At 43.7% G+C, this 23311-nt stretch overlaps 1 protein-coding gene across 1 annotated transcript in view; it reads right to left on the bottom strand.

Moving 5' to 3' along the window:
* The window catches only part of magi3a (membrane associated guanylate kinase, WW and PDZ domain containing 3a), a 108027-nt gene that overhangs the window by 37362 nt on the left and 47354 nt on the right, over positions 1-23311 (bottom strand). Inside the window, exons 2-3 of the mRNA XM_079173370.1 lie at positions 8078-8194; positions 1426-1545 (exon numbers count right to left, since the gene is read on the bottom strand). Coding sequence (XP_079029496.1) covers positions 1426-1545; positions 8078-8194 — 237 coding nt within the window. The remainder of the gene's footprint in view (positions 1-1425; positions 1546-8077; positions 8195-23311) is intronic.

The raw sequence follows: 23311 nt of genomic DNA, 5'->3' as shown, positions 1-23311 counted from the left end.
CATTAATGATTCACTTTCTGTGGGCTTCTGAATCTGTGCCTTCAATAAACATACGGTTGCGTTACATTAAGCAGGGAAGGGCAGAAGAGATCCATTATTCATCCTGTTGACTGGTTCATAGGTTCAGGGTTGAAGGGCTGGGTATGGGACAGAGGGCTCTAACGTAGCCAAGAGATTTACGACACAACGTGTAAAAAGGACCAGAGTGAACTTCTTCTCGGCCTCAAAAATCACTTGGGGATATATTATCTCCAGCTAGGTCGCGTATAGTGACAGCAGGCCGCTGATGACTTGTCATGTGATGACCTAAATGGTGCACAGCTCGGCAAATTCACAAGAGAACTAATAGCCGGGGCACGGCGTTGGGATTCACCCTCCGCTGCAGCCGTGTCCCCAGGGTGGACGGGGATCATGCACCGTAGTGATCACTTAATGCTGCGTTTCTCCCTCTGCATTCTTTGAGCTGTTGTTTTTCTCTCTACGGTTTAAATTAGTTTGACTATCTGGCGAACTGAGACGCGTTTGCTCGTTGGGTTCGGTTGAAAGCTGTCAACTGAAGTCTGATGAGGTCCAAACAAGCAGACTGAGACCACCTGAAGAAGCCCGCGTCTTCAAAGTGTTGCGTCGTATATAAGCAGCGCATGAAGCCTGTTCATGTGAGTTCATTTGATAACCATGGTAACTTGTGTGCACAACACACTCCTGAGTGACCTTCCGTGATGCATTAAAGGAATTAAAAACAAGCGGTGTTGTGTTTCTGTTTGACTTCCTCATTTAAAAGTAACTTTCCTCCCATATTATTATGGTCAGCCTCTTCTTTTTCCTCTTGCTCCCACCTGTTTCTCATTATTCATAACATGAGGTCGAGTTGCAGTCTCGACTAACAATGCTCATATCAGTTATTTCTTGGGGAGCCCTTTGCGAGAACACAAATATACACATAAAAAGGCAGTAAAGTGCGGCATGACCCGCCGTCAGCAACCGGTATTTGATTTCCCCCCGTGGGTCAACGCAGCGGGGCGATGGCTCATCAGAACTGTTCAATATACGAGTTCCCCGTGAGTCAATATGACTTCATGTTTACTTTTCGGATGAGTTTGTGAGAAGTCTTGGGCAACACGACACGGACCACAACTGAAAGGCAACGAGGCAACCACGCAAATCTGTGAGCTCATGGTTCACCGGTGACTTGGTTTAATACGGTTCTCTGCCATGACCAATGTTCTCTGCCATGACCAATCTCTGCATGGCGTTGTCCGTTTCTCTTTGAGTCCCGCCCTTCGGGGGTATTAAACAAATAAGTCTACTGTCAACACCTAACCTCAACCAACCGTCTCTGACTCAACCAGCTACGCAAAATGAACAGCATATACATCCCCATCTACAGTGTTGTAGAGTTGCAGTATGTGTTGCATTGAGACATACCATCATAGGTGCCACTCTCCAGCAGCAGTCCGCTTTCTTCCAGGTCCCGGAACTCCCCCACACTGATGAAATTATAGTCCACTCCAGGAACCTCCCCCTCTCTGGGCTGCCGAGTGGTACCTGCCAACAATGACACAGTTTAAGACAGAGGGAACATCCAAACAAACGTGTGTCTACATCACGAATAGTCATCAGAGCTGAAACCACAAAGATATGAATGCATTATTAAAATATAAAACAGAGAAGAAAAAAAAAAAACATCCTCTCCAGCACCAACACAGCTGTCAGAATATAGAGGAAGTGTGATGATAATGACAATTAACAGGAATAGAATTGCACACTTTTTCTTTGATTTCTGTGCAGCATCACTTTTATTCCTCAAGGATGCAATTAAATAATATATTAATGTGATACATACATGAGGAGCATTTAGAAAAGACGGCTTTACTAAGTTGTGCACCAACTACATAAATGGATGAAGTCTAACTTCACTGTCGACCTTCTGCCTTTTTGTTGAATAATTAAACTACTTTTACATTTGCTGTGTGCTCACAAAACAATTAATCCTCAATCCCACGTACAGCTTGGTGTCCAAGGCAACAGAGTGGAAAACAACGATTAAACTAAACTGTTAAATGGTGACTTGGCAGTATAATGCTATTGAAGTAAACATCTTGTTTACGCCAGACCGTTTCTGCGACATCCCTATTTGCAATAGACCAAAGAATCAATTTGTGAATGCCTCCATGGCATCTTTATCGTCAAAGGCCTTTCCTGTCACACTAAAAGGTTACAGCCTTAGAGGCAACACTGTTTCCAGAGGATTTGTTCACGTTCATAAAACAAGGATGAACGAGGTCATGGGTGTAAAAATCAGTGACACGTATTACAGTGTACCGTCTCCTTCATGCCAGTGGTGATGGTCAAGGTCAGTTGTTTTATGGTTGAAATGCTCTTGAAGCAAAATGAGTTCCAACTTCCTCTCCTTCCTTGCCTCTTGGACCCGACGACGCCCAAAAGGTCTCCGTTCGGTTCCGAGGCTCGGTTCCAAATGTCGCAGAATGGACTTTTCATAAAGAAATAAATAAAAGAAATAATATATATATTTTTTTTTTTGGAAAAAAGTCTCCTTAACTTAATCATGTAAACCATTTTACACACTGCAAACACCATTATAAACTATTCTACTAACTAACTAAGAAGATCCGCCACAATATCATGCATTTTACGCCACAGCCGGCGAGCCAACTACTCAGAAAATGCTTCAAACATCGGGGCCATTGCATCTCCCCCGGCATATCACACAGCTAACAGCACTAGCATTTCCCACAGATTTCAGCGATAACATCCGAATTTCTCTCCGTGAAAGCGTTCAATAGTTATTGCCATTAAGCCACAGAAAGCACAACTCCATCACTGCCAAACATTAGAACCGTATCATACCTTGAGTCGGTTTTCAGGGCAAAAAACGGAGGAATCCCAAATTAATCCTCATTAGAAATGTGTTCGCTAGCTCACTATGCACTTCTGAAACTTAACCGTATGAATCATACAGGGGCTTGGGGCTTGGGGGCTGATCGCGGCACGGTTTTGGAGCTTTAATGGCTGAAAATTCAGTCAATCAATTCATGGAACATATGGGTGTGTTTGAAATAACCACCTGGTTCTAACGAGTGGTCACATGATAAGATGCGCCCACCATAGGCTTAACAAGGGCTCCATACACACAGACAGAGATGAGGAAAATGCATGGAGGAGAGATATGAGAGGTCAAAATGGCTCAAAATGGATCAAAATGATGCCAAACAGCTCTTTTATGATAGATTGTACAATATGAGTGATAAACAAAGTGAAATATAGTGAAATATATAGTTATATAGTATATAAAAGTACAATGGAACAGCTGCAAATCCTGGTTCGAAAATTAGAATTTGGCATGTTTTATTTTACATAAACACCTATAACTGGAGTTTGCTTCACTTTATTTACACCAAATCTTTTTGTGAGGGACCTGCACCCTTTGTGCTATGAATTGGGAATATTTTTAGGCTAGCCAGGGCCTCATTTAATAAATGACAGTGCTTTTTCCTTCAGGCAAACCTGGGAATTTTCCCTGTTTGCTGTGTTCTGTCTTCAGCTACTATTAACCAGTAACATATACACAAAATTTACTCATCTCATCAAATCTCACAATTCCTAGTGTTATTGAACCATCAACATTTTTAAAATAGACCTTGTAGTTACAGAATTGTAGTCTCGTTAGTATGGGTTACAATTTTCGAGAAGAGGCCTAAAAAAAGGCTTCGGGTCCAAGAGGTTTTAATGTCTACTTCTGTTTTCCACCTAAAACACACTGCCGCTCCAAAAGCTCTCCACCGCATTCCAGTTCATGCAAAGTTCCAGTTCATTCAATAATAATGCACCATAACTGGCGCAACCGGTTAAAGAACGTGTCATGTTTTTCCCTGTTGATATACTCTCATCTGCGAGACATTGGAAACGCATTGTTATGAAAATGATTTTACGCTCCCTAAGCTTGCCGTCATCTTAGATGTAATCAGGGCTTTTTACGCTACCTTAGCTGAACTGCTGCTCTGCTATCTGGCTGCACTGCAGGCATAAGGAAATTTAGAGTTTAGTTAATTTTCTTTCTGTGTCATCATCCATCCTGAGTGCGGTATGAGCCATCACATCTGAAACAGCTTAGTCGGTTGCAGAGACAATCTTTTATTCTGTCAAACAGAGCAATCAGAGGGGACCAGCAAAGCCACGAAGGGAGGAAATATGAGCTTGTTTTTGGAAGAAGGAACGGGGAAATGCAATTATTTCGCTTTTTATTGTTTATTCAGCAACCTTACGAGAAGATTCTCAAATAAGTTTTAGCAACCCTTTCACTTCTAATTCTCCGAACACCATCATGTGTTTTTGTAGGTTTATCATCTGAGGTGTCAAGTGCTGCTGTAACCTTATGAGGTGACAGCATTTTTTACAGCTCAAAAGAAATAATGGGGAAAACAGAGGCAGTGGATGCTATCTGCACTCACAAAGCGCAGCATCTCTTCGGTCTCCACACCTGGACAGCTGTGAGGAGTGAGGAGTATGATCACGCCCCAGCCGTGGGTAGACAGGGACTACTAAGAGTGACGAAACTGGAAATCTAACCGTTATCTGAGAAGGAGCGCTGGGATAAGGAGCTTTGAAGAGAAGACAAGAAGAAATTTGCTGCTAATTCTCACTGGAAAAGAGCTGTTTGAACTTCCATCTTGTGTGTGGCTCCTCACAAGCCTCTCTTTGAAGAGATGAAACGACCGCACTGATACAAGACAAAAGCGCCACTGTAGTCACTGGGTCTACAGGGCTTAACAACATTACATAGCTCTCCAGTTTTAGGTGTAAACTCTGTTTTGTGCGTTTCCGTCCTAGCAGGTTGAACACCCACTCAGTGGGGCACCAGAGGCCGTGTGACAAGCGTTTACCACCAAGGCTATAAGATGCTAATTACAGCTGAACAATAGAAAAGAAAAAAAGAGAATCACATTGTAGAATTAAACTGACAGGTACCAGATCTGATGGTGTCAACTCTACATTTTGAGAAAAACAAGAGGGACTGTAGGAGTCGGACGTTGGCTGTAATGTCTGATGAACACACAATAAAGTAGAATACTAACTTTAAAAGGCAGCGACAATATTGGCCTCATGCAGTCTGCCCATTTTGGAGCACATATCAGATTAAAAAGATGATTTCTGGAGCGTTATCTTGCAAGATCAGCAATCTTACATTGAACTGCAGCAGTAGCTTGATGTTTTTATACTGATAAGTTATGCATCAATGCTCCTTAAATTATCAGGTCGATGATGCGCGTTATTAAATTATTAATAATCTGCATTCATCACAAACAATTACTAAACTTGCTTTGCTTGCTAAGAAGCTAATATACTGTATTAACATAGCTTTTCACACAGTTATACAATATATATTTTACTTATGTAATTCTAAATAAGAAGCTTGTTGCACACAAATTAGGCCATGTAATGGAAAACTGGACTGTTGTGGTTTTTATCTGATTTATAGATGGTGTGAAAACAAGCCCTCCATAAAACAAGTTTGGTTTGATCATATACCTTTCTGATCGGCATCCATCTGATCCATATAAAAATCCTGCGTAGTGTAATAATGTTACTGTAATAAAATGAATCTCCACTGTGTGTTTTGGATGAGGAAATATAGGGTAACACTTTCTATGATTTATAATGGATTATAATCTAAAAATAGCACTGTGGATTAATGCAATCTTTATATAAAATACAGAATTTAATACGATCCACGTTTAACTTTCTATTTCTCTTAAATCTTCAAAAAATAATGACACTTGTGGAGCTGATTGCCATACCATGACAAATACTAATGCCCAGGGATTTATACATTAAAAAAAAGAAAAAGATAGTTGGTGGAGGAGCTGTGGGTCGGGATTTAGCCCGGCCTCAAGGATTTCCGTGGTGCCCTGGACCCCTGGCACTCTCTTGAGCTCCTGTCATCTTTTGTGGGAGGCAGCAGTGACACTTAATAAAGCCTCGCTGTGTGTCGCGCAAGCGGGAAGTCATGCTTCCCTCGCTCCGAGATGCCATTCGCGCTGCCGTAATGAGCCCAGGCATCACGCTGTGGTGGCTATTTAGGCTCCTCGCGCGGTCACTGTGGCTCTCAGTGCGCTGTGATAAGCTACTGGCACTGTGGACAAGCGACATATGCTGCGCCACTGAAGCCAGACTGCAGTGTCTCGCGTGGGATATGCATGGCACCGGTATTTAGATCTTCAGTGTTGACCCTCTGAAGTGGACTGTACGTAAATGGGTAATACTAGAACATGGAGTGTACTGTCAGCGCTTAACTGTAATTATCTTATTGATATGTAAGAGATTGTGGTGATGTGCTCTATATAAATGCAGATAAATAGCTAAGGAGCAAATGGTTTCATACATTTCTAAAGCCAATCTGTGGACAGAGTCACTCAGCAAGATGAGAAAGTAGAAAGCCCCGCTGATTATGTTATGTCTAATTAATCATCCCTGCTTTATTGTACATTAAATGCAACTTCAAGTGATGCTCTTTAAATGACTTTCCTTCCACGCTAAATGTCAGATATGAGAGCTTTTGAAACGCAGATACTGAACCATGTCTGGAGCAGTGATAAATGGCCAAAACATTTTGTTGTTGTTTTTTTAACTCAGCTGCACGGCCCAGAAAATTGCAGCTGCTCTTTCATTTACGCCTGTTGGCCTCGACGTCCATTTTAAAATCACTGGGGTGTAAAAACAAAATCGTTCCGTCCTGTTTTTTGTATTCTTCTATTTTAAGAGGAGCAGCGGAGAAAAAAAAACAAGAGAGAAATGGAGGAAAATGTTAGCAGCACTCTTTCACACCTTACATTGTAAGATAACCACGGTCTGACTATAATCAGACATTTCTTTTTGTTTATATGAAAATAAATGTCTCTCTTAAAACTAATTCTCGTTAAATTAAACACGAAGACCGAGAAAGTGTGTCATTCCCCTCGATTCCAATACAGTTTCTTCTGTACAAACCCTGAAGTCATCGCATATTTCACTCATCAGATCATGTGAGCCTTCTGCATCAGAGTTACATTTAGCCTGAAACTGGGTGCCATTACTCATTACGTTGGGATTATGATGTGAATAGTTGTGTCTATAATGCATTATAATCTGCTTCTATAGCACTGTAAAATGTGTAAGTTATAAGCACCCAGAAATATTCATAACGCAATAATAATAACACATTATAAGACATTTTATAATGATTTATAAGGTCAAGTACCATAATACCTGTGTGGGTCACTAGCTGACCTTTTGTTGTGCAAGGATCTGCGTGTATTATAATTCCTATAGTTTTAATACGTTATAATATTTTTACAATGCATAGGCGGCCAAACTACAGCTGCTGAATGTCCTAGAAGAAACTAGAATTTGGCTTTAGCATATTTCAAATAATAATGCACCGACTGAATTTAGTGAAATGATCTCCGTCTTAACCTCTTAGCACAGAAAACCATATTGAACCATTTCGGCCTGTTTTACATCTTATATATGCATCGCAATCTCTTCAGCAGGCCTGTAGGCCATGAACAGAAAACAATATTTGCCAATATCTGCATGTAACTTTAATTATATACAGAGTTACACATAATATTCTATTTCAAGTGGGCACTTAGGCCATGCACTGTATACAAGCTTTTAAAGTATTGAATTAATACAATTTTAATTAAAAGTAGCAGATACAGAAATAGTTCATCAGCCCACATATTTTCTCCATATTGCTGAGCTGACTACGTGGTGTGAAGATAGTACTATTTCTTTTTTTTGCATTCACTATTGTTTGGCTGTGACACCTTATGCTTTTTCAGTATATGGCCCACAATTGAAAAAGTTTGGCCCACCCTGCTCTAAATGGTGAAAACATATAATCAAACGGCGCCAAAAGAAGTGTAGCCAACATGGGAAATGCCGGCAAGACAATAAGTAGGATGGCGCAGGTAGAGCCACAGATGGACAACAGACCAGGCTCCATCTGGAGGGGTCAGAGGGCAACAAGCAGAACCCAGACAGAGAGGGAGGAGACTGGCGTGCAGAGGCTACTCACAGGGAATGGTGCGCAGGTACAGGTTGTCCCTGATCACCTGCTGGAGCTTATGGTCCAGGGAGCCCTTCTGAAACTGCAGGCTGAGGTAGTGACGCAAATCAGTGTTCAGCACCTTACCTAGAGGAAAAGAAAGAGGAAGTCTGCGTCAGTCCAACAATTTAACCACATAGGAGGGCATCTACACGGCGCTCAGACACAAAACACCCACACTGATGATTTGATTTTGACATTCTGAAATTTAAATTCATAACAAGCTACAACACAGTCCTCCGACGGACAAGCCCTAAATCAAAAAGGGCCAGGACAGCAATTACTTGTACCTGAGAAGGCAAGGCGCTAACTGGCAAAGATATTGAAGCTGTGATGAATATTAAAATCCAGAGGTAAGGCATAACAGAAAGCAGGAGGCATGCAGCATGAGGACTGTTGCTTCTCTGGAACAACAGTCACTACGGGCTGAGGAAGTGAAGGAGCTGAACAGTCATCTTCAAAGAACCGGGAAATTTACCATTCTCCTCTGAGCGACAGAATGTCAGCGAGAGGAAATAGGGAGATATACAAAGAGAGAACAAAGAACCAGAGAGAGAGAAGTCCCTTGTGTTTGCTCCAGTAGCGCGCTTCCTCTGCGCAGACTCCAGCTGTGCGTGGGGGCAGCGGCTCAGGAAGGGACATGCAGATGTGCTTTGAATATGGCTTCAGTTACTGTGGGCCTTAAAAACCAGCAGGGGGTACACAATTAAACCTCATACAGATGACCGCTATCTACATGCTGCAGTTGTTCCGACTGTGCAACACGATCTGTAATGCGCCTCATCAAAATGGTTCCATGTTCGACATCTGCTTTTTTTGTGTGTGTGGTTTTCAAACACACATCTCTACAAGGACGGAATGTGGGGAATGTTTGCTGGCAAATGTCTAAAAGATTCTCTGGCGCATGTGGTAAGTCCCGCAGATCTGATGTTGACAAATCAAAATCAAGCAGAAGCCAGGCGGTGAGATCTGCATAGACCGAGGAACACCAGTATAAGATAAGATAACACACCTCTCCCAGCAAGAAACCTACAGAGACTGTGAATACATGTCATGACTTTCCCTCTAGTGGGACTAATTCTGCTGCCGGCTAATCTCCCGATGAATACTTTACCGTACTACAAAGTTTTGAGTCAGCGTGCCAGACGCTGCACACTCAAAAATCATTGTAGACTTGCTTTTGATTTTTGAACCATTTTGTGAACTCCATTCAAATCTATTTACCAATATGCACACACACACACACACACACACACACACACACACACACACACACACACACACACACACACACACACACACACACACACACACACACACACACACACACACACACACACACACACACACACACGCACACACAAAAGATCCCGTCTTTTGAACCAGTAGCAGAGTTCAAACGAGTAGAAATTTGCAGAAAGAAACAGAATAAAACATGATCAGCCTGCGTCGTAACAAAGAGAAATATTCCCACAGTAAAACAAAAAAAAAAAAAGTGAGGAGCATCCTACGCATCCCACACTCAAGAATTCTACTCTGAAACTTGAACAGTATTTTTTATGATACCCATTTTCAGCAAAAAGGATGGACTTGGCTGCTTGGGAATAAAAGGCTATCGCTTGCCAAATTCAAAAATATTGTACAATAAATGAATTTGTCATATTTATCCCTTAAGGGGGAAAAAACAACCACCGTTGTGACTGCAGATCAGCAGCATTATGTAGCCTGGTTGAGAGGCCTTAACATCTGCCAAAAAGGGACGTTGAAAATATTTGAGCTTTTGTAGTTTCTTGCTCTTAGGGTGTTCAACATAACTCAAAGCTTTTGCTGTGCAGTCACACACACACACACACACACACACACACACACACGAGCTGATAATTCAAGTGATTATGGAATTCCTAGGCTTTGTAGTGTGCCTGCTGCTTTACTGAAGTTGAAACAGTAGCTGCAGCAAGGCAGAGGTGCGAGAGAGGGCTGGGGCCAAGTTAAGCATGGCTCTTCATTATATAACTCTATAGAGTTGTTACTGGCACGATGAATGTGAGGAATTTAGGTCAAGGAAACAAAAGCTGGGTCTGGCTACGCGTTGCAACTGGAAAGCCACAAGCCTGTGGTCCCTGTTCCCAGAAGCTATGAGACATGAAAAACCCCAAAACACACACACACACACACACAAACAATATACATCCTATTCCCTCCCCTCCCAGGTCAGGCCTGGGCCCATGTTAAAGGGGACGGGAGTGATTCTGCCTGCACCGGGGCTTTTGTCATGCTTGGATTTGCCGCCCTGGAACCATTTTCGCACACTGCCTTCAGTGAGCTGGTTTCTGGTCAACTGGTTTCAGTATGCACAGTGGATGGAGCTAATTGTTACCACAGGATTCCTGCAGCTAACGGTAGATATCCCACTGGGTCACAAAATCAATCTCTCCGTCTCTCTCTCCCGTGCACACACACAAACACATGCAAATCACCTCCCCATGCCCAAAGCAAACTCCCTCTCAAGTGCTTCTAACAGTGCAGTCTTTGTGGCCCGCCTGTCAGGTTGTGTTAGCGTGCTACATCATATCTCCAGATACGGGGGCGGGGGGGGGAGAGAGAGAGAGAGAGAGAGAGAGAGAGAGAGAGAGAGAGAGAGAGAGAGAGAGAGAGAGAGAGAGAGAGAGAGAGAGAGAAAGGGAGGGAGCAGCAATTCTCAGCTTCCCACTAGGTTACAAGGCAGCGCATCGCTGGCCTGCCAGGCTGGTAGTGCGAGGCATGCGGGACACAATAGAAGCCTTTGTGCCTTGTCATCTGTCCATTAGACACTCTCTCATATGGGGGGGGGGGGGGGGGTTGTTCAAGGATGGCGAATCATTAAAAACAGAGGGACCGAGGGAGGACAGGGTGGAGGGGGATGTTTGTAGCGTGGAGTACGGATGACGCATGGGAACACACGTGGAATGTCCTCCTGCCCTTTCACCGCATTCAATCGCTCCATCTCTGACCGTGCGCCGTTGCCTCCCTCGCTGTAGAGATCCATCACCCCGGGCGACATCCCCACAGGGCTCCTCAATCCTGTTTGGATCACTTTCTTAATAACTATCGGCCTTCATTGCATCTCCCCCTTTTTCTTTCTTCCACCGCCAGCCACTTAACCTTTTGTTTTTCTCTCATTATAGAAGCCTTTGCTTTCAAGTGATGTGTGCATCTCTACCTGTCGCTGGCTCCACCGCAGCCCCCTCTCTGCCCAATAGATCAGCCCAGATGAAGGCAAACAGAAACCAAGCCCCCCCTCGGGCTCTTTCTAAAATTGCTATTAGTTTTCAGCATTTTATACATATGTAAAGGAGGAGAAAAGAGGAGAGGCCTTACTTAGATAAATAAAAATAATAGATGACAATTTAAGTCCAAGTAAAGAGTGAGAACATATCAGATGGATGTACTAACAAAACCCCCACTTTCTGTCTGTCTCTCTCTATCACACAGGAATGAAAGGAAAGCACATGCTGCTGCCCATCATCCTTTGCCCACTCCCCTAGGACTTTCAGATTTTGGTATCTGCCATGGGAAAGCGCTACTCTCCGCTCACCTCACCATCTGTCACTTCCCGTCACTGATGTCAAAACTATTGAAGCGCTTTGCGAAAAGTCTTTCATTGAGAGACAAGTTGTTTTTCAGCCAAAAGACCGGACAAGAGCTCAAGTCCCTCTACTATTGTAAAACAGGTTGAGCAGTGAAACCATTTTCGACTCAACTTTACTGCTGTAATGGAAACAATCAAAAGCTACAACGCATCAAAGACTTGAAAAATTGCCCAAAGCCTTTTGGAAAAAAAATAATATCGCTTTGACTTGATTGCCAAATTTTCTAGCAGAATTCAATAAGACGAAGAATTTGTGAGGCTCTGTGAACTTGTACTTGGGCAAAGCAGTTATTTGAGCTAAATGCTAATATATGCCTGCTAACATGCTCACAATGATAGTGCAAGCGTGCTGATGTTTGGGCTTTTGCTGATAAACCATAGTGTGTTGGACAAATTGTTCAAAGTTTTGATCAAACGGTGGGGGCTAGATGAAAAGTCACCAAAGTCATCCAGTAAATGGGCAGTCAAATTACAACGGGCTTGCACTGAAAGAATGTCTTTATTAAATGAGAGCGGAAGCTATGCAGACATGTCACCAGCAGGGGTGTCAGTGGGTGTCTAATCAGGCAATTCTCTGACAGTAGTGCAGCTCCGGAAACAGCGGAAAAAGCCACCACCATCTGCTAATTACCACCTTGTTAGGTTCATTCGGCATTTCGGGGTAACAGAACGTCCTGCCTCATTTTGTGTGACAGGCGGAGAGAGAATAAACAGTGTATTGGCATCTAAGAGACACCCAGTTTCTTCACTTTCTCCTTAAAATGGCAATTTGGTTCTCTCTTTAAAGAGCAGCAGGCACAGATAGAGAGACATTTTAGGTTCCAACACCAATGGTCTCATCCCCCAAACACATGCTCATGTTCACTACAAGTGATAGTGGTAGAAGTACCACCACTCCCCCTTAAACATCTCCCCTCGTAATAGGAGAGGCGTGGAGTGTTTTCTCACCCCGAGACAAGCCCCATTGCTCGTATTTGCCACTGTCCGAGCGGAGAGCTGTAATTGTCCCGCAAAAAAAAAGTAGTCAGTGTGAAGTCAATTAGTAGCAGCAGCAGCAGCAGCGCCCAAGAGATTAATTATGGATGGAGGTAGGCTTTGGGATGAAAAATGTTACATGAAGGAAATCAATGTCCTCAATCGCCCCTTTTCGTCCCTCAGGTTAGATACATCCCCCTTAAAATCCAATTAGTGGGATGGTATCTCAACATAAGGTCAGTCCGGGTGTTTTTTGCTATAAAATAACTAATGACCAGGTCGAAAACCACCTCATACAACTTCCACTTTTCCAATTGTATCTTGTAAAAAAAACAAAACTTTGTCCTTAGCAACATGTTTAATAGCAGAATTCTTAAGCCATGAGTGTCAAATTCCTTTTGATGACACCAGACAGAAAGGGGATGCGATGCTGGAGGGGAAGTGACTGTGTGGCACTATGTTGGGCTTGCTGTGCCACAAGGACAATGGCATTATCCCCGCACCCTTGACAAAATAGCACGATCAACTCTTAATTGAAAGGAATGGTCTTGCTACACATTGCGTGCCGGCTTAATGTTGCGTGCTTATTCTAGTCAATGTGATAATCATCAGAACACTTGGCAATAGACACAGATGGTGTCCCAAAGCACTCAGCTTTCAGAAATATATTCTTGGCTCCGGATGGCTTGCCTGCTATTGTTGGCCGACTGTACTAAATATCCATTAGTTACATGTTTGGGATAAAACTGGCTCTGTGCTTTTCTTGGCTCATTTAATAGTACACACCGATTCTGTTGATAACAGGGGAATGTGTGTATACGCTCTTTAAACTTTAGAGCAGCCAGAGGTGAGACCACATATATTCAAGGTACCCTGTCCTCCCTGATCACTGTGTTACAGCGATGACAAGCTCCGCCCCCCCCCACCCCCCCAGACAGTGAGAGGTAACCTTGAAATTGTCCTTTCTAATCCCATCGTGGCTTAGAGGAAGACATTTAACAAAAAAACTGAAATAAAACGAAGGTTGAGCCGCTCTCGTCTTGTCTGTCCCTTTTGGATTCTTCGCTGCGGCAGGGAGGTGAAAGAACAGTCACAGCCGCCCTGCAGTCCTCCCCCTCTCCTGTCGACGTCCTGTGATGTGCAGCAGACTGACAGATCGTGACATTAACCTCTCCTTCGCCCAGTGTCCATGTCCAACCGCTTCTATGAGCACTGCTATCTGCCCTGCAGTCTGTCATTTCTAGTACAGCTGAGTGGACACTCCCACCACCACTGCAGTTGTTAGTGGTTCCCAGTGCTGACTTTTAGTATGTTAGAGGGGGAAAAGTAGGAATAACTTTGCTGGTTTTCATTTTTCTGGTGTTGTCGTCACCGACTAGTATATTGTTTTGACTATATGTCAATGTCGCTTTGTCTCTCTGTTGGTCCACCACTTCTGTCCAGACTGAAATATCAACTATTAGTACATACATTCATGGTCCCCAGAGAATGGATCCAAATGAATCATTTGGTTATCCCTCGACTTTACCTTAGCACCACCATGAGGCTCACGTTTGAGTTTTTGTAAAAATGTCTGCACAACAATCAGATGGATTGCCATAACTTTTTTTTTTTTGTAAGACAGTCATGGTTATTGCAAAAGGCACGTCAGCCTCCGAGCAACATTCTCCCTTCGCCCCATTGTTCATTTGCCTAATTTGTTGTGTGGAGAAGAAGCAGCTCCCTTCTGCATTGTGCATCATCAAACGCCTGCTGCTGTTTGCCATCGCCGCGGTTTCAAACCTCCGTCTGTCTATCTGCATACAGACACACACACACACACACACACCTGCTGTACACACACACACACACACACTAGGGCCAACAAAAACTCTGCACGTTGCACGCGAGCAGACATACAAGCTTCCAGAGACACTGAATGAGAAGCAGAGATCAAAGAGTGTAACAATCTTTTTCTCCTCATCTCCGTGATATACAGTGATCTCCATCGAATGGAGAGGGGGGGGGGGGGGGGGGGGGAGACAAAGGGTTTCATTGTCATCAGTGGATCAGAGGGAATGAAAGAAGTGACATAGAGATCAATCCGTGTAATATTGAAGGATCGGAGAGGGTGGAACCACACAGAGATAGATGGAGCAGCAGCGGGAGCTTCTGCAGCTCTGTGGTTTACGGTTCTGCAGAGCAAGTAAAGTGATGTGCTCTTAGCCCTAATAACTTGGGCTGTCACTGACAATATGCCATCCGATGCATCAGAGCGAACCCCAGGGGACACAAAAGTCTCTCCATCTTGCACCTCTCTCTCTCTCTCTCACACACCTGCGCATACCAACACTGAAAACACCCAGGTGACACTGTTACATATCAGAGATCAAAAGATCTTTTTGCGATGGGGTACTGAGTATTTGCTGATATATGCGTCAAGAGCGATTTACATGGGACAGGTACCTAATGAGGTATTTGCTCTGTTCCCCAACTCGCATGCACTGTTGTGGGCTTGTGGCGGTCTGGCATATGTGTGCGTAAGACTGGCTTCAAAAAGGCCCTGGGTAGTCTGCTAATAATATGCACAACGGAGCAGAAGGCATTGTATTGGAAAGCACAGCCTGAGGAGCTGCAGTTGCTGATTTGACATGCGCATCTCTTGGCGGGCTGACCCAGATGCTGCCTCGATCCTTGACTCACACACATTTCCAAGTGGCATCCTGCTGACACAGGCACACGCCAGGGAGGTATTTGCATGCATCAGTGCTGAACCAATAAATTCATGATCATTAATCCATTAGCCGATTAATTATTACAGCCATTTAACAAGCGAGAGCCCCATCCAGTTTCATGATGCAAACATTTGCCAGCATTTGTGATGTATAGTGGTCAGATTGACTAAGCAAATAAAGTAAAGAATTGTTGTTAATTCGAATACTTGAATGAATGGCGCTCTCCACCACTGGTATTTGCTGGTTGTAATAGTTTGTTATTCCTCCGTTTTCCTGGCATAAACTTGAGACAATACTTTATAGATTTACTTCACTAAATTCGCAGATTGGAATTGTAGACACAAAACATATAATCGACGGATAAAAATAGAATGAATTATTGTAGAGTAGAATACCCAGCAGTAGATAAAGTAGTTGACATCAGCCCCATCTCATTCAGCTACAATATCAATGCCATGTAAGGCGCAAGGACCACTGACGAAGATAAAAGACACGCTTTGAGTGCATTTATGAGTTAGAATAGAGACATTTCATATGTTTTGTATCTATTTATTGTGATATATTTATAGCTATTAGGGGCCCTCTCAGTTAGGTGCCTCTCTTGGGGAAAGTCTGCTCCAACGTTAAGGCCTTCTTATCCGTTTGTTTTAGGGGTGTCACAAGTGTTTCGAAAATATGGAAATTCAAACAGCTATAATTCCAGGACAATTAAGCCATTTTAAAACGAGTAAAAGGAGCAAACTCAAAGAATCACCATGATTTATTCTAAGCTCGGCGGGTAATGTAACATTGCGTCACTTAAAATACCCAACTTCCTTGGCTGGCTTTTCCCTTTACCTCCTCAACGCTCTCTGCTACTCAAAAAGCAATTCCAGGTCCAGGGACACATACACACACACCGTCACGACCTGATCCCTGTTGTCCATCTCCAGGAGGTCAAGCAGGGATGCGGTGCATGAGGAGAAACCACTCTCCAACATTACATCCATCCATCATGTGCTGGAGCCTCTAGCTGCAGGACAGGAGACTCGCGTATCACCGGAATGAGTCAGCTGGCTTGACTTCAGTCTTTTCGGGCCCATGTCCACCTACCATCCCTCTCACTGATAGATGTGTGTTTGTAGTGTGTGTGTGTGCAGAGAATGCTTAGAGTTATGGCGGAAGGGTTACTGAGCCAAGGGTAGGTGTATGACTTTAGCTTCCAGAAGCCTAGAGACATTGCTCGGCCACTGGATACTGACATTTATCCGCGATTTATCTTTCATCTCTTTGAAGGCACACAGGAGGGGCTGCTCAATAAGCTGGGCAGATGCCCTGGGAGAAGAGGGCAGCCACATCAGTCACTCACGGCAGATGAAAAGGCTTTAGCAGCCAGACGCCAGAGAGCAGATATGAGGAGAATCAGAGGCAAAACCTCCCGACAACCGCTGAAAGTTGTATGACAGTATTTGCCTCATGCTGTTTTCAAGGCTCTCGCTCTCTGATGACTCACATTTGTATTCTTGTAGTTGCACATACATAGCAGACGTTAGTTATGTGTTTCATAAATAATTCTTCCAAATGGCTGAGGACTCATGGAGGGGGGGGGGGGGGGCTGTACTGCAGTGGATCGAAACAAACATCTGTGCGCTTGCTGTAACGAGACGGACAGAAATGGGGTTTGGCTGAGAAAGCAAACACCCTTTGTCTTGCGGTGTGTGTAAGACGTCACGCATCCTATCACACCGTGTGTGTTTGTAGTTGAGTGTCAGACAGAGCTGACCCACCATCCATAATAGCAACAAATGTGCATTCAAACTGCTGAAAGAGGTTGTGACTATATGCCAGAAACAAATTAGGCCAAATCCTGGAACTACAATTTGCCATTGAAGGTTAAAAAGACCTTTTCCTGACTCAACTTTCCAGTACGAACACTTAACACTAATTTAAATCCTTAGGTTCTTACAAATGTAAAACGCACTAATTGCCGAATCCAGGGTTATTTTCTTCCTCCGTTCATGTGTATGAGAACAAGGCTGGACTGAGGGCTTGGAGGCGGGGTTAAAGGAAATGCTAATGCACTTTCTCTACGGGCTCATGGATGCGGAAGATCGCCATTAGATCGAGGTAATATCATCTGAATTTTATCATCGGGAGTTGAACTTTGTTTGCCTCATGCGCCACTGAACAACTCTCATAGGAATGAACGGGTCGCCACATCCATCCCTGTGTCCAGTTCTATTTATACATCCATGGTAGCCTGCGCCGCAGCTGCACTTTCCAAGACACCATGGCCACTGCCGGGGTCAGAAAATGACAGAAAAACAACCGAACGGTAAAATCTTCCGGCTTCCATGAAGTCACCGGTGTGACAACATTTTGTGTTCCCTGCGAGTTATGTAACCAACGGACACGCCATTGACAGCAAACAACAGTTTGCAGTTGCAGCAAAGAAAAAACAGAACTATTTGGCCATTTCAGCCGCAGTCGTGCCATCTCCAATCGAAATCGATTGCATGTCTACATCGCTTTGTACGGTAAAGCGAACTCTGAGAAACACAAGCTGTTGTTGCAAAGTAACCTCCTGCCGTCTGGTGGATCTTCTTTTCGTTGTTTCACAGTTTGTTTTCCACGTGACTAGCGAATTAAGTTATTGTTATTACCTATTAAATAAATCATCTACATTTTTCTTGCCCACTTTTTTGCATTTTATTTTGATTCAATGGCATCCTGGAAATGTAGGGCCTTCTCTTCAGGAATGAACAGTGTACACAGAGCATGGCAGCACTGACACCCAGCCTGAGTGGGTGAGTCATAGAGATGTGTTGCTCAGGGACTGATCCCGTCAGAACTGATTTAATACAGTACAGACTCCTCTCCCTGTTGGTCCAAAGCTCTTTGTTATGAGTATGATGTCAGAGAGATTGCTCGCCGGAGCTTTCAATTTGGGGATTTTGGATTTCTGTTCGACTGATTCGTTCCATGTGTGACGGTTACAGCTGACTCACTGAGAATGTCTTGTTCCTACTGGAACACAGTCACACACACACAAAACAAACAAAAAAGGAGAGGACATCCCCCTCAGAGGTTAACCTCAACAAGGGCACGGTGGTTTTGATCATGACAAAAGAATGAGTTCCAGGGGCGAGGCCAGATCTGCGAGTAAGCCTAATAAAAGCTGTAACTGATTCAGTGGACCAGCATCAACTGCAATACAAACCTCGGAAACACCAACTCTCCTAACAAAACTACACATACGAGCACAAAACGGCAGCGATATTACTTCAATGCCAATACATGCTTGAGGATAAGATCAGCCCTGACCACACCACAAACACAACGACTCACTTCCACTGAGAGTCAATGATCATTATCTGCGTTATTTTGCCACAGATGCTTTTTCTGATGCACTGGAGATGCAGTGTGCTTTAAAAACACAAGGAAATATGACTGCAGTGAACAATACACGCGCTTAATACGAGGTCAAGAACGTGGGAGGAGAATAAGAGAGGAAAACCGAGAGGGTAAGACGGAAAATACATTTGTGTATGCATGCACTGACGGAGACACGAGAACAACACAGCTCCATATGTAGTAGGTGTTCTCTCGTGTCCATCTTCAACGCCCCCTTGCACAGCGCCGAGTCGGAGGTGCACTGCGATGAATTCAGAAACGAGCGTTCCTCGCACACTCCTCGAGGCGTCTTTTGACAGCTGAAAGCTTTGCCATCCCTTATCGCAGAGAAGTGTGTCTTGCTGTGCATCAAAACAACCCCGCTCTTATGTGTCGAGTGCCACGGAAAACACGTTTGGTGCTGGCAGCGCTGAAGGAGAGGAGAGGCAGAGTGACGGCCGTGCACGAAACCAGAGTCATTAAAACGGATATCACCAGCTTTGTTTACTTTTTAGTCGCGTTTTTTGTTTTTTTTCCCCATCTACCATGTTTGGACCACCAGCAGGTACTTGTGTTAGGAAAGGTGTTTCTTCTTAAGAGCTCCCGAAGAGGAAAATGGTAGTTATTATACAGCACTTCAAAGGATCACAAAAGAGGGAAGAAGATTTTTTGTGATCAAAGTTTTAAGGCCGTCTCAGGGTGAAATGAATAACTATGCCAATATTAATTCATAGAGTGCAGGGATGAAATCTTTTTGGAGGCCAACCCTGGAAGTTATCATCGCACTGGTTCCCTCAACAAAAAGCCAATGAGATGTTTCAATTGGATTTTGGATTATTGCAGAAAACAAACTCAAGTTCATGACACTTATACGTTCATGACACTACTTTATGATTTTTGAAGCGTGGATAAAGTCGGCAGAAGTAAAAAGCTAATGTTAGGCTATAAACAAGCTACACCACAGACACGTCTTCAACGGCACAATCACTGAGCTAAAGACGGACGAGTGTCCAGCGGGACAACCTTTAGTACTCAAATTTAGTGAGCAACTGCCTTTTTTAAGACACGTATAAGCTTGAAAATTTATGACTGGGGTATTTAAAAAAACATTAAATTCTCTTAAGCTTGTGTTAACTACAGACCTTATATCAGACATCTAACCAAAAACCCATTAAAAAAAAACCAAGACGAGGGAAGTGGAAGTGCAGAAATGCTAACTCGTTTCCGGGTTCAAGGACTCGTTCCTCTAGCACTCTATCGCCTTGGCACGATTGTAAATGTCTTGTTGGCATTTGAATTATTTTGTCTCCACTTGAGGATGAACACTTAACAATAGCACTGTCTGCTGAAAAATGACATGCAGTGTGGAGGTGGTTTATTCCAAAAAAAATAAAAACTTTTTGTCAAAAGTGCGTGTGTGTGCATCTTTGCATGGTTTGTGTCGGGTGGTCAAAGTACTTTGTGTGTGTTTTGGTGCACTTTTACATAACGAGAGCAATGGATTATTATTCTGTGTTCTTTTGTGCAATTACACACAAAGAAGAATGCACTAAGACAGATCACACACACACACACACACACACACACAAGCCCTCAGGTGGACGAGCAGATTACGGACGTGAATCCCCAGGTGAAGGGAATCCATTAGGCTTAATTACTCTAACAGGACGTCCCTCTACTAGAGCACACGTCCCAGCGAGAGTGAGGAGAATGAGGATGCCAGCCATTTCAAAAGACAATGACAATTTTAATTAACTGTGCGATACAGCTGGAGGGAAATTCATACCACCATGCGCCATAATCCGTTTTCCTTGATAACATTTCGGAACAGGATTATCAATGGTGAGAAGGAGCAGAGCAGCCGGCGGCCGGATGACGACTGACGCTCGGTGGCGGGGCGTTGTTCAGCGAATGCAGGGTCTCTCACCAGTGGGAAACTCATGGAGGGGTGCTGCCTGCTAGAAGTGGGTGTCTACTAGTGGAAGCCAAACGTAAAGAGCTAAAAAAAAAGAGAAAAGTCACTCTCCATTTAGCGAGCGCTGGTGACATGCTGGCAAGGTGAACAAACACTGTAGCGTCAGTGCCGCTGTTCATAAAAATGGCACAACAATGCCTCATTGTCACTTAATGATCTATTACTCTGCATGCCGATTCCTATTGATGGTTGAACTGTGGAGGCGAGGGTTGCTGCGGTTACACTGCATGTCCTCGGGAAAAGAGTATTTAACACGAGGCATGCGCCGCTTCCCGCGTTTACACTGCTGTACAAAATGTGAAATTTGCAATTTAGACACAGAAACGGCACCGCTGTAATATGGGATTGCGGCCATCGCAATTATATCATAACCGAGTAAAGCTTTGCACCTCGGGGGTTGATGCGGTATTGCTGTGCTCAGTGTGAATGACAAGTCTGTCAGGAGGCAGGCGTAAAAAAAATAAATCTATTAGGGCCAGTGAACAGACAGCATGCGTTCGCGGTGAAACCCCTAATTTTCAATTACAATAGTGGATTAATAGCAATCAGCACACCCAGGTGGTGCCTGTGATTAGCTAATCTGCAGAAGCATGCATAATGGCATCTGTTCCACTCCACACCTCGTGCAAGCGTGCCCTGGTTAACATCCTGTAGCAAGCGAAGGAGGAAGACGAGGATGGGGGAGGGACATACTTCCATGAGAAAATGTTTATCATGAAAAATGTCGTTTGAATCGTTACCAATCTGGGAGGAGGGAAGAAGAGAGAGAGAGAGAGGCCATTATAAACTAAAGTTGCTCAGTAGAAATGGCCTGTCATCACACAACATCTCGGCCTGCTCTGCCCCAGTAAAGCCCCTCTTGGGAAATGTGCAGAAATCAGACTTTGGCACTTCAAAGTTCAAAGACATTCTGCCGTTTAATCAAGTCGACACAAACCCGTGGCAATGATGATGATTTTTTCTTTTTTTTTCTCCAAACCGCTTCACTCGTAAGTGGACGGACAAAGTTAAATGCTCACAGCCAATCTTCTTAATAGGAAGGGAGGGAAAGCTGAGAGCGGGCGCTAATTCAGAGGAATAAATACATTTTCAATTAGACAGCAGAGGCGGAGAAGGAAACGTCATTACCCAACGGTCTGGTTTTCATCCTGCAGCCCGGCTCGGATTGAGGCATCGCTCATTGTTGTGTTAACGACTTTTAACTAATTGTCCCAATCGTCCTCTGGCCTGCTTGGACTTCACTCACCGTCTTTAGATCAAACGTATTTGGAAAACACAAAGAATATGAAGCTGTACTGTTCGTGGGCTGCAAGAGTGTAAGCTAGTTTAATTATCTCAACGTGAAGTTTACTGGGTTTGCCCGGGACAACTTGAACTGGTTTATTTCACTCGATTATTAGTATTACTTCTAAGACAGCCGCATTGTATTGACTCCTTGACTCCTTTGGAATGACCTGAATTATTGAATTAATTGGCCCGAGTCAAAACAGCAGATACATATAACTTGATATACAGCTGCAAATGACAATAAAAGGGGTCCAAGCACAATTATAAGCTTTAATTTAATTGATATTTCTGAATCAAGCTGACTTGAGGAAACATTGTTAAATAGGCATGATGTTAGCTGAAGCTTTCAGTGGACTGGAGGGAGAGTTTGTGAAGCTGGTGAGGGTTGGAAGAGGAAAGCTCATCTCAAGATTTAGGCCTCTATCAGTCAGCGGTCAAGATGGGGAAGAAATTTGAGGAAAATCCAGCGATGCTGATTATCTCACGAAGAAATGAAAAGACTTCAAAGAGGGACGACACAGATCTGATTGTCTCTTTCATGTTTGCTCGAAGGCTATAACCGGATTTTCATATTGTTGTTAAGATGGTTTTGTATTAACAGATGGGACAAAAGTTTAAAACTTTTGGGGCAAATATGACACAATATCATATTAAGGGAGAAAACGGTGCATAGTCTACAAGCATGCAAACACTGATGCAAGTCACTCACTTTTATCAGAGCTCTAAAACGTTTCTGTTCGAGTGGGACAGTTATAAAATTAGAATTACCGCCTCGCGGATGAACGCCTTCCTCAACCAACCAAGTTGCAGTTTACACCCGCGTCTATCCAAACTGTCACTTCAACATCTTTTCCTTACAAAACAACAGTGTGAAATTGTCATAACTAGTGCAGAACGCTGGGCCTGTGATGTTGCTGCTTCCAGCTCATACGAATAACTTCACACTCAACACTGCGCCCTCTGGGTCCTGAACAAAATACCTGCCATGACATAGTTGCATCACACACCTAAGTCAGAAACACCGATGAAATAAAGTGTATTATTATTAGAAGATTTATTATGTTTAGATTTGAACTACCACCTCGCGGTTGAAGGCTGTGGCCAGCACGGAGGCATTAAGAGTGTCTGCAGCCACGCTGCTCTCTGTGAGGCTGGGTCTTTAATGCAATGCTTATGCTAATTCATCCACTGGGGTTCATGAAATGTCTGTACCACATTTTGCACCAATCCACGAAGTACATGTCAAGATATTT

This window comes from Pholis gunnellus (genome assembly GCF_910591455.1).
Source record: "Pholis gunnellus genome assembly, chromosome: 2".
Classification (NCBI taxonomy): Eukaryota; Metazoa; Chordata; class Actinopteri; order Perciformes; family Pholidae; genus Pholis; species Pholis gunnellus.
This window is presented reverse-complemented; position numbering and strand designations above follow the sequence as displayed.